This window comes from Ciconia boyciana, chromosome 16 (genome assembly GCF_034638445.1).
Source record: "Ciconia boyciana chromosome 16, ASM3463844v1, whole genome shotgun sequence".
In the NCBI taxonomy this organism is placed as follows: Eukaryota; Metazoa; Chordata; class Aves; order Ciconiiformes; family Ciconiidae; genus Ciconia; species Ciconia boyciana.
The window spans coordinates 315320-332393 of record NC_132949.1 but is presented as its reverse complement, the minus strand read 5'-3'; the positions used below and the strand labels follow the sequence as shown (position 1 = coordinate 332393).

Sequence of the window (17074 nt, the reverse complement as noted above, 5' to 3'; positions counted from 1 at the left end):
TCTGCGGTCCTCCTCCGTGAGGGCTTAAGAGTGGGTTATCTGGGTAAGATTTAGTTTCTCCCAGGCCCTGTGTATTAGCAGTGACTCCTGCAGTGAAGAGAGGCACAGGGTCTACCCTCCAGCTCATGACTGAAACTGCTTACGTGCCTGATGCCCAAGTCTGGACCTGTAGTCATGCAGTGCAAATCCATACATTCTGCTATCAGCTTTTGACTTCTTGGTTGCATTTTAATTCTGGCTCATTCATGTGATGCTTTTGGAGACAATTTTTCCCTCTCAGAGGGAAAGCGTCTCATCTAGTCGTAAGATCTGAGAGTACAAACACATGGTACTGAATTCTTCCAGTCTTGCCCTTTTTGCCACTGGCTTCCACACAGCAGATGTCAGTGGGGATGAACTTAGAAGTGCCAGCTTTACAAAGGCTTCAGAAAATTATATTTATTGCACAAGTACAACAAGGTTAGAGCTGGAAATGACTTCCTGGGTTACAGATTCCAGTTTCCAGCTACGACTTGCAACCACATTGTATAATTTTTCTAATAAATTAGCCAAGTTCCCCTTTAAAAATATTTTTGAGACTTCTCCCCATTACACATTTTAAATGACTGTTGCAGAGGCACACTAAGCTACGAGTGATCCCTGACTCCCAGAGATTTTTTCATGTGCTCGCAAGGAAAATATCCCGTCTAAACACTCTTTGCCTTTTAGAAATTAACCTTTGAATTAACATTTTAGATATACAGGTAACCAGCTCTGCAAAAAGTATTCCAAACTTCAACAGTGGTATTTACACTTTACTGTTTCCTAGTAGAAATACATCGCTGGGCACAGCCTAGGGCACTTGCCCTATCTACAGGTGCATCATCTTGTGTATAGTCATCCTGCAAACAACTGATACGCACACCAGCTTCCTTTGGTGCCCAACTGATGCACTAGTGCACAGCAGAAATTCTGGCTACGGCTCACGTACCAGCACTTTGACTGACTCCATGTGACTCCAGCCCTCAAAGGAATCCCATCTTCCTGTATGCTTTTCCAACTGTTGTCTGTATTGAAGAAGCCTCTCAACTTAGTGGCATGAGAAATGCAGTCAGAACAATTTTACTTTTATACCCAAGTCATTAAAACATAAAGAATATCAGTAATCCCTAGATTGATCATAGGGAAACTCCACTGGTAGTTTTCCTGCATTTCAGTTCTGCTGGGAGCACCAATCATTTTCTCTTTAGCTACTTTTTTAATCTTAAATGTGTACTAACTCCATCTTGCACAGCAGGACGGGTAATCTCCTGTGTGGTACTGCCCAACTGTTTGCTGAAGTCCATGAAAGGTAACTGAATGGCTGTGGTTTTGTTCATTTTGGGGTTTACTCACCTAAGACAATGGATCTTACAAATAGCGCTACCATTTTAATCTGACAAGACCCATCTTGAAAGTGCATGGAATTTTTCTAAAATTAGGCCCTAATTTTCTGTGGCCTACGCATTGTGTAACCATTTACACAAGTGCAAGCAAATGCAAAGTCGGAATCAAGAACTTCTGCAGAATGGATGTAAATTCTGCTCCTTGTGCAGGTTTGTCTAGGCCAGCTGCAGTACGCTACAGTGTAAAGCTTTTCTGCAACTGCCGGTGTGTCCTCCCCCCTAAGGAAGGGTCTCTCGCTCTCCCCAGCTTCACTCACACATTCCTGATCCCTCCCTTGTTCTCCTCCCATCACCATCAAAGGGGATTGTCTATGTTCTGAGGTGGGTGTGTCCGCAAATGACTTAGAATAGAAATATGTTGGTGCTTGTCTTGTGTTCTCTGCCTTTTATGTTCCAAATGCTCCCCATTTTAAGATAGGCCACACGGTCTGATCCAACATTTCTCTCGCTAGAATAGAGGCCTTTGCTGCAAAAACAGATATTCCTGCATCTTAAAATGCAGTGCCCTGGAATACCTGGCAAATCACAGCCAAGCTGAAAATGCTGTGCAAGTATGCAAACATCAGATGCTGGGTGAAAATCTCTGTACTTATACCTCATATTACGACCTCTTCAACAGAGAAACAAGGACAAAGCATACTGCAAGGGGAACACAGAAGTCTAATTAATACAAAATGTCAATACCACCCTCAGCCCTCTCCCAGGCACAAGTGATCATAAGGATAACCCATCCAAATGAGCAGCATATACAACTTTACAAAGACATATGTATGGTTCTCTGGTTAGCCCTTATAAATAGCGTTTTACATATTAAAATAAATATGTCCACGTTGCCAAAGTAGCAAGAGGTTTCTTCGTTATTTAAAAAAAATATGTTACAAAACAATATCATTTCTATTTCTTGCTTAGTTTAAAAAAAGTAATAAAAAAAGTCATTTTATAAAATAATATGAAAGTAAATTGAATACAAGAGTGTCCATCCCTAGCACATGTCCTGGGTTTGTACGTTTTGACTCATCATGAGATGCTGACCTCCAGGAAGTCATGTAATCATTCCTTCACTTCTAGTTGGACAAAAGAAATCCAGTGCTTGCTTTTTTCACCACTTGTATCAAGTCTATGATGTAAAATTCATGGCGAGGGAAGAAGTTCTATATCTGGGGAAGGTTCGCATGGCTGCTATTTATGGCTTTGCTACTCCCTGTACCAGATTGCCTTGTGTAACACAGGAAGAGGAGGTGAATAGCCAAAACTGAGCCCTGGAGTTTGGAGGTAACAAGTTCCAGTCAAATAGTGTAAGCAAGAAATTGCCTTTTTTTTTTTTCCTTGACACATCCTAAGTGTGCAAGAGTGTGGGAGCACGTGGGTGTGTACAGGTTTGAGCATGCATGGGTGTGAGCGTGCATCTGCCTGCATGAGTGCAAGGAAGAAGATTAGAAAGTGTTGGAGAAGGGCTTAGAGTCTCCTGATGTAATCTCTCTGCCCCTCTAAAGACCCCTTCCTAGCTACCACTGCTGAGCATCCCCAGCAGTTTACTGGGCTCCAGGCCCTGCTGCTGTGCCATCTTCTGAACATCAAAACCCATGTGCATGAGAAACTGGATCACATTCATCTCCTGCCCTGTGAACTGGTCCCTGATAGTGGGGCATGAGGGGTTGCAGTGAGGCCATGGACAGCTGTCAATCAGATGAATCGGGCAGCCTTTCAGAGGGGCCTTCCCATTTTTGTTGCTCTCATGTAGGCTCCGATCCCAACAGTGCAGGGCACGGGGTAATGATGTCCCCTTCACCTGGATGTCTGTCCAGTGACTGAAAAGACAAACCGTACAGATTGTATCAGACGGGTCAGGCTGTCGGAACTGGTTAATTCCCCTACCGTTTCCCTGTTGACCTTTCATAGAATCTGCAAAAGCACTCACTTGCGTGTAATGATCTCATGAGACAAACAGGCAGGAGCAAAGCTAGCACTAAAGGAAAAAAGGAAACATGGATTAGGTCTTGGAAGGACAAAGTAACTCCTGCTAAATAGAACCTTCCGGACTAGGTAGAGGGGGAAATTTTTGCTGTCCCTGGCAAGATTTTTAGAAACATGACTATCATGATATAAAACCCAGCTGGACTGGAAAGTATCCAGAAGAAAAGGGGTTCCATCCTGCCTAACACTGCACATTTGCAACAAGAGACTCCTGAATACCTGCTCTAGTATGAAGCAAGTAAGGCACATTAATGGTTCCTCCTCTGTAGTCTCATCAAGTCTCTGGATGTTTTATGATCAGTACTTTTTAAAACATCCCTGTGAGGTTAATGGCTGCGCAATGGCAAGGAGTCTCAGACCTCACCTTGGAGGTAGGAAAGAAAAAAACCACGTTCCTATTCATAACAGAGGGTAGCTGATAATTGTGAAGCTGGAAATTACTTTGCACTTATCCAGAAATGAAAAAGGCCCAATTCTTGATGTAGATAAACTAATAGTTACCAAATTTACAACACTTGTTTCTGCAGAGATCTGAGAAATGCAGCCAGGATACTGGATAAGAATGCCTCTTAGAAATAAATGTGCCAGGTTTTCCTCAATGAAATACTTACGTCACATCCTTCAAGGTGTTTCTCAGCTCCCTACCCAGATTCTGGATGTAGAGCCACTGCCCTTCCTGAACAGGCTGGCCAGTGAGGTGTACATTGTCTACAGTAAGCTGGGCCTCATCAAAGAGCCACTGGACAACAAAGACTGGACCTAGGAAGACAAAAAATTTGGAAAAAGGGATTGCTCTAAGTTAGCTGTGGACACAGAGGAAGCCCTAGAATCCATTTTATGTCTCTCCTCTGATACTTACATCGAAGCGTGGGGTAAATCTTATATCCAAAAAAGCAATTCCATTCCTCTCCCTCTTTAAACTGCAGCTTACAGCGTTCAGGAACAATACCATTCCAATACCTAGAAGACAAAGCAGTAGACAATAGGCAGCAACAGAATGGAAGGCATAGCACAATCTCAACAAGGGCCTTTCCATATCCCAGTCTATTTCTGTTCTGATTATAGCTCCAACTTACTGACACCAGAGTTCTTTCTTGGCTACATTGTCCCGTCAACACATTTTAGAGCATCTACACTTGCACGCATTCTTTTGCATGTCTAGATTTTAAATTATTGACTTTTCCTATAAAAGTGTACTTTAGAGCATCTGATTGTACCTTATTCCTCTTCTGATGGCTTCTGTTGGAGCGCATGTTATGGTATCAATACAGTCAGTTCTGCGATACTGTTTATTATCCAGGAACCATCCAGAGTCTGCCAAGCCTCGAACCTGAATCCCTTGATAACCCATCTCCTCCAGCTGCTCTGCCACTCGATCCACATTCAGGAGCACTCCTGTCCCTCCAGCACTGCAACAGTAATGTTAATACTGCAGTCATGAAGCACACACAGCTATTAAACGGCTGGCTAGCATACATATCCTCTCACAGCAGTGACACTCTATAAACAACTTCATCTATCCGCAGGACAGTCCACTACTAACTTGGCAGTCACCAAGTTATTTCCTTGCTTTGCAAAACACTCAGAAATAAAGCCAGTGCTGAGTATAACAAACTGATTCCTCAGAAACCAAATCCTGTTCTTATTCTTTCTTCTGGGAGATATATATGCTTTATATCATTTGCAAGGGTTGCCTGCTCAAAAACTGAAAGAATCTGAAGTGAGACAAATTCACCCTTTGCAACTTCTGTATCCTGCGTAACATAGGCTGACTGAACCATAGCTTTGTGCAACGTAGCACAATTCAGAGCACCTGCGTCGGGCAAGTCTGATTTTTCAATGCAGACGTCCTGAATCTATTCACAAGAGGCATGTGTCTCATCGTGTGGGCCAACAGGAGCCAGCGTTCTTGATGTAGGGAAGAATGAACACATTCCCTCCCTCTTGCAAAGCTTTACCTTGTTCTTATTTTCTCCATTTTCTCATAAGTGTGCCTGGACCAAAAGCTGAGGAAATAATAGTATATCATCCCGTTGTACCACTTAAAGGAGAAAACTGAGAACAGATACAGGGTTTGCTGTGTTAGTCTTACTGTACTCCTAGAAGAAATTTTTCAGGAGCTGCTGAGACCTCCTCCCTAACAGCTTTCTGCTGTGGAAATCTCCTGTCTTCACCACAGGAAATCTTGTAGATACCTACCTGCTCCCTGCTAGCAGCAACACTTTTGCTGTGCTAAGACCTTTTCCCACCAGCTCCTTTATAACCTCCTGAATGATCAGCGCTCCCATGAAGGCATATTCATCTGGAAGAGATAGCTCAGCGTCAACAAAACTGCTTCCTGTCCGGGCTAAGACTTTTGCTTCCTCTCCACAAATGCTTAAAACCATATGAAGGAATTATGAACCTAAAACCAGGCCCATTTTGTCTACCTGTATTAAGTACATCTAAGAAGAGATACTCCTCCCTCCCACCCCTGTACAAAACTTGCTTCCCTGAAAGAAAGTGAATAGAGAGTGAACAGAATACACAATAAGACAAGCACACCTTCCTGCAGCAGTGCTTAGGAATTGGTAAACTTGGAGAAGGCAAACAAGAAGGAAGGCGCTGGGACCCTTCCTCTATACCTGAGGAATACGCACACCTTCCTACCATCTGGAATCTCAGTTCCAACTTACTGCATCCCTTTTTTCCCAATTCATAAAGCCAATTCAGACAAGCAATGTTTCACAAAATGTTACACCTACACAGACTGCTACTTCCTTGGCACCACCAAAAGGCAGCCATGTTTGTTGAAGTGTAACTGCTTCATAGGAACAATCATAAGAAGCCATGACGAAGTGAAAGGATCCCTTACTGTGACAAAAAGTGTACCTGTGGTATCCACAAGTGGTCAGTTTCTCAGTGAATTAGCTGGCCATCCACTGTATCAGTGGGACAGATCGTAAAGAGAGACATCGAGTGACACAATGTGTGGTTTAAGGTCAGAACTCACAGACCAACTCAAAGAAAAGCATTAACCTTCTGCCTTTTCAGTGCCACAGCATGGAGAATCTTAGGCCAAATTCTTTTGTTCACAGCGGCGTATCCTCAACAGTAATTCCATTCTGGTCAAAGAAAACTCTTCATGAACAAATGAGAGGAGAACTAAGCCCCTGGTGTTTCTATAGACATTACTGCACTCAGACACCAATCCTGCTTAAATTGGGAAACCCAGAGAAGTACACGAGGTAGAACAATTCATTTGCATGAAATCCAGCTTAATCTGGAAGAGGACTCCTTTAAGCAGACTCCCAGACTTCCTTCATCATCAAAATGATAGCCAATGGCAATGCATGTATTAAGATGAACTATTCTTTGTTTCCCAAAGAAACCAGCAGACAGCTTTAGCCTGACACATGACGGCTCCTTTCAAAGGCCAAATATCCTCCTGATAGAAGTCTGAAACTAAATTCACTCCACTTGCCTCTCAGATCAGCAAAGCCAAAGTCGCATGCAACAAACTATGGTTCCTCAGCTACACCATTTAATTTGCTGTGTACTGAAACCTGGAGATTCATCTAAAAGGAATTTCGTTCCTCTAATCCTTGCATACTGCATCAGTGTAACATCTCTGCAAGCAGTGGCTCTGAACTATGTCAAAACAGCCTGAGCTAAAGAGATCAGGATGTTTTATCTGGAAGTAGCTTGATATTCTTTCCTGCCCTTCAGCAAGAAAAAGCCTGTTCTTCATTCACATAATTTCACAGAAGTCTGGCCATATCCTTTAATGTGTGATGTCTGGGGCAGCAACAGCCCATCAGCAACACTCACTTTTCTCAGACTTGGAAGAGGCACCACTCCAAACATCACTTGAGCAATAAGGGATGAATCTGTAAGAGAGAGTTGTGTGAGTACTGATGTTCCTTTGACACGCAAGGAGGGGTGAGGGTAGGGTCAAGTAACTGGAAGAAAATTAAACCCTGGGGCGGGGAAAAGGGAAGAGTTTCTTGTCCAGTTAGACAACTTACCTTCTTGCACACCAAGTGACTATTATAACTGTCTTGAATTTTCTCCTGAACACTGGTAGTTTTACTGAGTTAAATCAATAAATAATGTGTCTTATCAATCTAATTGAAGCACTGCGCTCAGTGGACAGAATGATGGGCCAAGATTTTGCTCTTGGCTGTCCCACTGATACGGTGGATGGCCTGCCACAAGGAAACTCTCTGTGCTTCAGTGTTGCACATGAAAAATGAAAAGACCTTGTCAAAGCAGTGTAAATGCTGACTGCAACCACTGGAGGTTTTTGCAGGAATGAAGTTATCTTCCCATTTTTGTCTCCGGCTTGCAGAATGCAAATTAACATCCCTCTCTTCTGCTTTTCCCTCCTATATAGATGCATATATAAACCGGTGTCTTTCTCATTTCTCTTCTTTGAGCTAGAAGAGCTGCTCCAGATTCCTCTCAAACTGGCAGATGTGTAACATACTATCAGCCCACCACTCACAACAGTATTTGCCACCTCAGGTATTTGAGTAGGCTCTCTAAGCTATCCCCAGTGTTTCTTCATTAGATCACCCCACAACTCCAAGGAGACCGGACTTAAGTTTCTCCAGACCTTGCCAGCGTTACTTGTTAGAGAGCTGAACTAGAACAAATGAGGAAACATACAATTTCCTCTCTCAAGTGTTAGTCTTAATCTCTCTTTGTAGCACTCTTGCTAGCCTAAAACGCAGGAGATGCTGTTTAAGTATAAACCTATTTCCCTTCGTTGTCCCTCCTTACACCATGTTTGCATTCCACCAGTGGGGATTTTCTTCTGGCTGTGATGACAGGATCCCAGTTCCTGCAGATGGGCACAAAGAAACAAGAAATGTACAGATGACAGTCTATGACTTCAGAGGAACCCTATGAGCCTCATGCAGGATCTCTGACCACACAGAAAACAAACATCCATGATGAAAAACATTGGTAAGGGAAGTGGAAGGAACATTTCTAAACTTGCCCTTAGGCAGATGCGACTTTCAGAATTTGATTCACGCTAGAGATGAAGCCTGTCTAGAACCCTCTGGCAGCACAGAAAAGAACCTGTGACACATACTGAAAATTAAGCACTTCCCCAAAAAACAAATCCTAGCAGGTGAATTCCAATATATGCAATTATAAGAGCTGTGTGAATGACACAGGCTTAGGCATTCAGAAAGCTGGAGCATAAGCAGCAAGAATGAAGAGAGAAGCTCAACATTCCTGTGCTGACTCAGGAGCTGGTGGTCCAGAGCGTGGGTATCTGGGGTGCTAATTCCACCTCATGCATGGCACTGGAAGACACTACAAATACTTTACATATGCACCAAATGTATGCTTTCACGCTGAGAATAGTTGGTTAAGCGATGTCATGCAGTTGTGAATGGGGAAAAGGTGGAACCACACAGCTCCAGGTAAAAGCCCGGCAGCTGATCTGCTTTCTCCCTGTGCACGCGGGGCCAGTCCTACCACAGGCGGACGCACGCACTCAGTGCGGCGCGCAAGAAAGCACATCTGTCCTGACAAACAGATAAAGAGGCCCAAGAACCGTTCTTCTGACAGGATTAAGAGGAACACAAAGACTCTTTAAAGACCAACAAAACTAAAACACAACTCTTGAAGACCCCAGCAGGTCTGTCAGCACACGCATGCAATTTAAAATAAAGAGAGCACACTGGCCAGAATTCAAAAGGCCAGCGCTGTCTACCAGCGATGACCGTACGTCCGAACGCATGTGCGCATCTGCGCTTTTCTAACTTTTCCAGAGAGCGGAGAAGCACGCGTGTTTGGGCGTCCTCTCGCAGGAGCGAGCGTCCGTGCCTGTGACGCTGCGCTAGCGCCGGGGCGGGAGCGCTCAGGCGGCAGCGACCACGCGCCTGCAAGGATGCCGAGGCCGCGGGCGGCTGCCCCGGCCTGGCCCCGCTTCCTGGGGGGCTCTCCCCACGGGGCAGAGGGGGACGACTCACCCACTCGGGTCGCGGGCCACTCCCTGGAGCTCATCAGCCTCCGCATGGTGTCGTAGCGGGTGTCGCAGTTCTCCCTGTTGAAGCAGTACCACCCTCCTGGTGAGGGGAAGAGAGGGGTCAGCCGCCCCGCCGCCCTGCCCAGCGCCGGCAGCTGGGCCCGCGGGCCGGGCCGCGGCGGGCAGCCCCCGAGGGGCGCGGGCAGGCCGGGGCCGGGGGGCCGCGGGCGGCCGGGGCGGAGCGGGCGACGGCCGAGGAGAGGCGGCCCGCGGGGGCCGGGGGCAGCCGCGGGCCGCCTCCCCTCTCCCGGCCCCCGCCCGGCGCGGCGCGGGGGGGACGACGAGGCGCCGACGCTCACCTTCCAGGAACAGCAGCCACCGCCGACTGCCCTTGGACTCCTTGAGGTAGTAGCTGAGGACAGACAAACAGGAGGCGGCGCGGCGTTGGCGGGAGCCGGGCCCGACCGCAGCGCTTTGATGCCCGCCGGGCCGGGGCGCCGGGGCTGCGCCGAGTGTTTGGGCACGGCTGCGGAACGGGCGCCGGCGCTCGCGCCCGCCAAGACAGGCGCCTCGGGCCGCCGCCGCCGCCGCCGCGCGGGAGGCGCTCGCTGCACCTGTCGCCACCGCGCCGCGCGCCGCCGCGCGGTGGCGCCACAGCCTGCGGGGCCGGGGCGGGGGGGGCGCGCGGCGGGCCGGGGCCGGGGCTCGGGGAGCGCGCGGCGGGCCGGGGCCGGGGCCGGGGCCGGGGCGGCGGGGGCCGCGACGAGGCGCCGGCGGGCGGCGCGGGGCAGTCCCGGGGCGGCGCGCAGCCGGGGCCGGCGGGGCGCCGTGCGGGCCGGGCCGGCGGGGCGCGGCGGGGCGCGGCGCGGGGACTCACCCGGCCGGGCTGCCGTCGTTGCAGGTGACCGAGGCGTTGTGCAGGAGGTGCAGGCGCAGGTCGTGCGGCAGCGCCTGGGCCGAGCAGGGGTACAGCGACTGCGCCAGGCTCTTGACCTGCGCCATGAAGCTGTCCATGTTGCCCTCTACGGCGGTGAAGTCCAGCGGGAAGCTCTCGGCCGCCGCCGCCGCCGCCGCCGCCTCGCCGCGCTCGCGGGCCGCCGGGCCCCGCCGCCGCCAGCCCTTCCTGCCCTCGCCGCCGGGCCCGGCGTGCAGCAGCCCCAGCAGCAGCAGGAGGTGCACGGCCGCCGTGCCCATCGCCGCCCGCCGCCACCCGCCGCTCGCCGCGGCGGCAGCCAGCCCCCGCCGGCGGGCAGCGCCGCCCGCGATCCGCCGCGCCCCGCCGCGCCGCCCGCGGGGACGGGGGTCGGCGGCGGGCGGCGAGGGCGAGGGCAGCGCCGGCGGCGCGGGCTCGGCGGCGCGGCTGCCGGCGCAGGAGCCCGCCGCCCGCTCCCAGGCGGCGAGCATGACAGAGGGGCACGGAGTGCGCGGGGAGCGCGCCGGGGGCGCCGCCAGCCCGGGCGCCGCGTGGGGCAGCAGCCGGCCAGCCCCCGCCCTGCCCTGCCCTCCGCCCCCTCGGAGCGAGGCGGAGGGAGCGGGGGGTCTGCGCCGCGCCGCGCCGCACCGGCACGGCGGGCCGCTCCGTCGGGGCGCGCCCCGCGCCCGCCGGCGCCGCCATCGCCGCCCCTGCCGGCGCCGGGGCCACGGCCGCGGCCGGCGGCGCCCGCCAGCCTCGCCCGCAGGGCGGCGGGGGCACGGGGCGGCCTCTCGCCGGGGCCGGGGCCGGCGGTGGGGTCGGGCCGCGCGGGCGCGAGGACCCGCACGTGGCAGCCCCCGCGGCGGCGCCCCCGGCCCGCGCCGCCCCCCCGCTCCCCCCTCCCCGGCCCCGACGGCGGCTCCTCCCCGGCACCACGTGGGCGGTGCTGCCCCCCGCCCCCCCTCCCGCCGGTCATGCCGCCGCCGCGCCCCCGAGCAGCGCTCTGCCCTGCGGCCGCTGCCGGTGCGGCCCGGGGATGGCCGCGGAGCCCTCGGGGGGGGGTGCTCCTCCGCGCTGCCGGGCTCCAGCCTGGCCCCGGCCCGCAGGGACCAGCGGAAAGCCGGGAGACGGTCATTTGGCCCAAGACGTCGGCGTCCGCTCCGCGTAGGCGCCCGCGGGTGACCGGGGCGGGCAGCGGGTCGCTCCCGGCCAGGGGGATGCTGCTGCCGTGGGACGAGAGGGGACGCGGTGGCCCCGGCTGCGTTAGAGGGACGCGGGGAGAGGGCTCTCCCGCAGCGGGGGGACGCCTGCGGGCGGCCGGGCGCGGCGGGTCCGCGGCGGGCGGGCCGGCCGTAGCCTTCGCGCCGCGGGGGGACTTTGCCTCGGTGCTCTTCGCGGCTCACGAAGTTTACCCCCCAGCTGCTCTCCCTGGTTGTTCCCTGGGGCTGGGACATTCCCAGCGATGGCAGGAAGAATCCTGGAGGAAAAGCCATGCTAAGTCCCAGTTACCAGAGTGCCGGTCACCTGAGAGCGAGGCATGTCACAGAAAGGCAGTCCTTATCACAGACCTTGGTATTAAAAACCGAGGAAAAACCGAGAAAATGCTACACTTTGAATAATGCCATCTTCGTTTAGATACCAGAATGGACAGCTCACACCCCTCGACAGCCCTCCAGAGAGGAGTGGGGAAACGGTCTGTCTTTGCCGGGAAGTGTAACCTATCTGGGATCAGAAAAGTTGAAAGTAGTATAATCTTAAAATAGTAAGTGGAAGGCTTTTTTGCAGAGCAAGAGTTAAGGCTGTCCAGCTGCTGCAACTACATTTTTTACCTTAGCATGTTTGGACTTTCTAAGTGTATCCTTGACTTTGAACTTCCTACATACATAGCACATGGTTTTGCAATTTGCTTGCCATGTTGGGCTGTTTTTTTTTAATCTTTCAGTTACTCTTACATATTCTTGGTCTTAGCTCTGTCCACAGTCAGATTTTTACCTCCAAATGTTTTCTTTTATGTAAGTGCTGATAGTACCAACAGTATCTTTAAGCCAGGAAAAGCCACTAAATTGAACGTACCCCTCCACACACACACTGCATTCACCCCCTGATATATTTTTGGTCCCAGCACAATTCTGCATCATCATATCTTTTTCTACACTGGCCTTAATGTCCCTTCCTCCCTCGCCATGACAGGTATGAGCAATCGATCACTAGGACTAGTTACAGCAAGTTAGAGAGCTTGGCTGGCTGCCTGAGCAGAGATGCAGCTGGAAACTGGTTAGTTTGCGCAAAGCCTGACCAGATGAATCAGTAAGTCCTCAAGAGTGCTTTAGGATCACTGGAAGAGTTGGCATAAACAGCTCCAAGACCTCATTCATATGCCACTAGCTACAGCAAGAAAACAGGACGGATAAGATTGCTGAACTCCATCCTACTTCTTTAGAGAAAAGGCTGCCGTTCATCTCACTGACAGGCTTGCCTTCCTCCTGGTTTCCATGCTCCTTCTCTTTGGGGAGGTCTGCCGTTACGGGGCTCCGTAACACATTGTACCAGCTGGGGCATTAAGGGGTGACTGAATGTGATATACCAATGAAGACCCTTAGGGCAAAGAAGAGTGCATGTGAAAGTTGGAGATCTTTGGGCCTTTGTCCAAAGAGGTGAAGTAAAGAAATTTAAATTTTGCCTGTCTTGGCTTTACTGAGCCCCGTTCAGCTTTCTTACTTCTCCTGGTTCGGGTAACTCAGGAGGGTTTCTTTCAGAGCACTCTTACGTGTCATCCTTCCAAAGGCCTGTAAAAAGTTCGTGTTACCTCTGTCATGAAGGAGCAAGGGGGCTGTTAAGAAGAGCGTAAGGCCGTGTGAGGTTACAGCATGACAGACTGCTTTTTTACTTCTAGACATTTAAATCTGGTACAGTTTAACTCTTTGACATACTGAACTTCAGAGAACACCAAGGGCACACAGCTTTTAGACAATTTTATAATACTGTCCTTCAGCATGAGAGGTTCACTAAGTTTTAATCTTTTTGGTAAGAGCCACCCTACACTGATCAGATTGGGCTCGCTACAGAAGGAAGCTCAGAGAAAGCTGTGAAAGAATTGGACTCCTGCTCCAGGCACTGAAGATTGGGCATTTCTACTGGTAGGAGCATGGCACGTAGGAGGCCAGCAAGAGATTTTTAATGATTGGGAATAATGTTAAGGGAGATGCTGTTTTCATTTAATACCTTTCAAAATGAAATATCCTGCATAATATGTTCCAGTGTGTCCTAATGTAGTTTTATGTGTTGAAGTACGTTGAACTATGCCATACAACAGCAAATGAGGCAGTTCTGAAACTCCCTCGTACTCTGCCAGGACCAAGGCAGCTCCAGGACTTGCCCTTTTGATGTTTCCCTATCAGAAACCGAGCAGGTTACACCTGGAGCCCTGTGCAAGGACTTGTGCCACAGGTATGTTTCCCCTTCGTAGCCAGCTCTCACGCCTGATTGAAGCAGCTCTGCAGTCCTGGCTCAGTTGAAGTTCCCTGGCTTGTTTCTTGGGTCTTGTGTTGATCAAAAGTGTGCGCATGCGTGTGGTGTAAGAAAACCACCCATAGAAGACCACTCACCAACAGATAAAATCCTGCTTTTGCATCGTCACACCACCGCCATCTCTTCTAACATCAATGGTGGGTGGGGGTAAAGGAATGCTGATAGGGCAACAGAGCTCGTTTATACCCTTCGTACAAACATAATGTGCTGTGTGATGCTCTGGTAGGAACCAGAATGTCTCTTGACTGTCCCCGGGACTCAGCATGATCAGTAGCATGTACCGTTGGTACAGACAGAAGGAAATACTTTTCAGAATCATCGTTACTGTGATAAGTAACTATTGTTCTGTATCATGTTTTGGAACTGGTGACAGCATATTTCTAGATGTTCACAGTTAATTCCCTACCCATGTGAAAGAAAAAAAAAAAGGGGGGGGGGGGGCCCATGCTTTATCAAGAAGCAAATTTATGCATTATTCTCTGTGTGGGCGTGTGATAGAATGCAAACATAATGCCAGGGATATGTGTCTAATGCAAAGCACTAGCTGCCTAAAAGGTGATTTTAGGGAAAGTTCATTCTACAGTTTGTTCACTGTAATCACTAATGAAATGCAATTTCTGCAAAGTTTTTAGCATGGTGGATGTTGTTTTGCTGAGACTCACCTGGTAGATTTGCAGGCATCCTCCTGATCCTGACAGTGGCAGAAATCTGAATTGTCAAGAGTATTTTCAGCTATTCCCTAATGAGTTCCTCTTTCTTTGTAGCACTTTAATGAACTCCAGGTTGTAGTTACCTCCCCCTTCTTTCTCTCCTGATGCTTCTAATTTCAGATAAATATTTGAGATTAGAAGTGGCTCTGGGTATGAAATGCGACCCATAACCTCCATGCAACTTTCTGATTATGACATGCCATTAAAAACTAGATTCATCTCTCTAATCCTGCAACTTGGAAATGTTCAGCTCAAATTACATCGGTGCCTTTTTAACAGGAGCAACATTTCTTTAAGGGATGTGTCACTTCCAAATGCAAAATAGGAAACAGCTGCCTGCTTCAGACATCAAATAGGAGCTACCCCCCATCCAGAAACAAGACCAATTTTTTGGGCTCCATGAAACCCTAAGTGTATCTTTTAAAATTGAATGGCTGCTCCACCTCAGCAGCTGATTAATTGCTGGTGTTAAAATAGCCATTTTAATTGTTTCTTCTTCTTCTTCATACCTCCTGTGAAGGTATTAATTAGTGGAAGGACAGGATTATCTTCATTCTGTGTTAGATACTTCCAGAGCTTTGGATCTCTAGCCTATTTTAAAGGCTAAAAAGAACTTGCACACCACAGACATTTGTTGTACCCTCTGTAGGCAAAAGTGTGAAAACTTTCAGAACAATCTTGCCCTTAAGTCCTCATGCCTCTTCACATATTTTACAGCAAAAGGCAATTAAAAAGGTAGGGAATTATATGAAATATGTCTCTAGACTTGTGAATGTTGCAGAGATGGTAACAGAGAATGATTAGTTATTGTTTCTTAATAAGAGCTGGGGAACACCAAGGAAGAAGTTCTAAAACAAACAAAATGAAGGACTTCTGTCATACAATGCAATTTAACTGTGGCATTCATTGCCCCATGATCCCAAGGATGCCAAAAGCTCAGATGGGCTCAGAAAATGGCTGGGCAAATTCATGTGAGAAAAATCCCTCAGATATGATTAGAGGTAAAGACACAACCTCTGACTCAGGAAGTCTAGAAGATGCAGATGGCTGAAAACTGGAAGTTGATACTGGGGAAAATAAAATCACGGCGTCTCTGCTCTGCTGCTGTTCCCAGTTGCCATCAGAGGTAGTGTTCTGGTTACCTTGGTGTGAGCCAGTGTAGCCATTCTAATTAAGAAGCTCTTCTAAGATGTGGGCCTCTCTTCTAGAAAAGAACATCCTTGAGAGGACGGTGATTTGTAACCTCCTTATCCAATGCTGAATTTCAGAGTATGAACAAAGATCTTCGCTACATAAGCTAGGAACTGACAAGTAAAAGGAGGATGGTGGTAATACCTCCATATATAGCTATCATGATTATATTCAGAAAGTTACACAGCTGCTTAGCTAAAATAGTACCAAAAAAAAGTGCACACAGACAACTTACAGGGTATTGACATATGATTGAAAGTCATTCAGCTGATGTGGACCAACAAGTCACTAATCAGCTGTTCTAGGGTAACCGGCCATATATATACCTCTCGTCCATCCCAGCTCTGAAAGTAAAATACATTGACTTAAACCATTTTAATGTGTTTAGGAATTACACACGCAGACTGGGATGCCAATATCCTGAACACTGTAGCTGTGTAAGTGATATGACAATGATACTTCCCAATGGAATGGAAAGAATAAATGGAAAGACATTTTTAAGCATTATTTTTAAATGACGCATTATACACCAGGACATCCTTTATTACTATTACTACATCTTATTGAGCAGTTATGGTGTTGGGTGGGCTTAGGAATGCACATGCATAAGCAAGGGGATGTCTCTCCATTATTAAAACTCCCATCCTCTCTCCTTCTCCCTTCTCTCACACTGCTGATATGGTAAAAACGAGCAAGTGTTATCTTTTACAGAAGTGTCTTTCCTTAAAAGGATCTTTTTCCTTTATAAGCCAAGCAAAGCAGACATTTTTGTGGGCGCTGGGGGTGGCGGTGTGGACTTAAGCTTAACATATATGATAAATATAGAAGAAGCAGAGAAAGTATTTGGCATGTGGTAACAACTTAGGCTAAATAAATTCCAGTGGTTACCCAAAGTAAAAGTTTTTTTATGATACCAAACAAAACAGACTGTAGTTGGTCTCTGAGAGCGCCTTCGATACTGGAAAGGCAGTGCTGAGACTCAAGGGGAAGCTCATAAATGAAATAAATTCTCCAATAAATTTTGTGTCGTAAAACGTAAGATAATCTTGGTTCCCTAGCTGCAGTCATCTCATCTCATCTCAATGGCTGAGTTTGCAACACTCATCATGAGATGCCCAATCAACATTTTTCCTTTTTTCCTTTTTTTTTTGGCCAGAAGAAATGGCTTTCGAGGGCAGCGGGATGCTGTAATTTGTCTTACCGCCGGTGTCCTGGTTGTGACACTGTCTAGACACTCAGCTGACAATGGGAACGTAGTAAGATGCTCCCCTCCTCTCTCTGAAACGGGGTCGTTGCGATAGCTTTTGTATTCTGCCCAGGCGCACCTTCCTCGTACACGTAGATATTTTCGGAGTTACTAGTCACCGAC

General features: G+C 48.9%; 1 protein-coding gene across 1 annotated transcript; it reads right to left on the bottom strand.

Annotated features, from left to right (window-relative positions):
• Positions 1-406: 406 nt before the first annotated feature.
• NOTUM (notum, palmitoleoyl-protein carboxylesterase) lies at positions 407-10636 on the bottom strand. The gene is made up of 11 exons (XM_072881058.1): positions 10241-10636; positions 9723-9775; positions 9368-9463; positions 8163-8223; positions 7209-7267; positions 5598-5700; positions 4616-4807; positions 4258-4358; positions 4010-4157; positions 3343-3390; positions 407-3232 (listed from the first exon to the last, which is right to left on the bottom strand). Exons 1-11 carry the CDS (start codon positions 10555-10557, stop codon positions 2926-2928), a joined length of 1485 nt encoding a protein of 494 aa, XP_072737159.1. The 5' UTR covers positions 10558-10636; the 3' UTR covers positions 407-2925.
• Between the last annotated feature and the right edge of the window lie 6438 nt (positions 10637-17074).

Excerpts from the sequence above, each read along its gene's own strand:
- NOTUM (XM_072881058.1), bottom strand. The coding sequence starts at position 10,557 with ATGGGCACGGCGGCCGTGCACCTCCTGCTGCTGCTGGGGCTGCTGCAC. Across the intron at positions 3,391-4,009 it reads AACACCTTGAAGGATGTGAC|TGCTAGCTTTGCTCCTGCCT; the intron begins GTAAGTATTTCA and ends TTTTTCCTTTAG. Across the intron at positions 3,233-3,342 it reads CATGAGATCATTACACGCAA|TCACTGGACAGACATCCAGG; the intron begins GTGAGTGCTTTT and ends TTGTCTTTTCAG.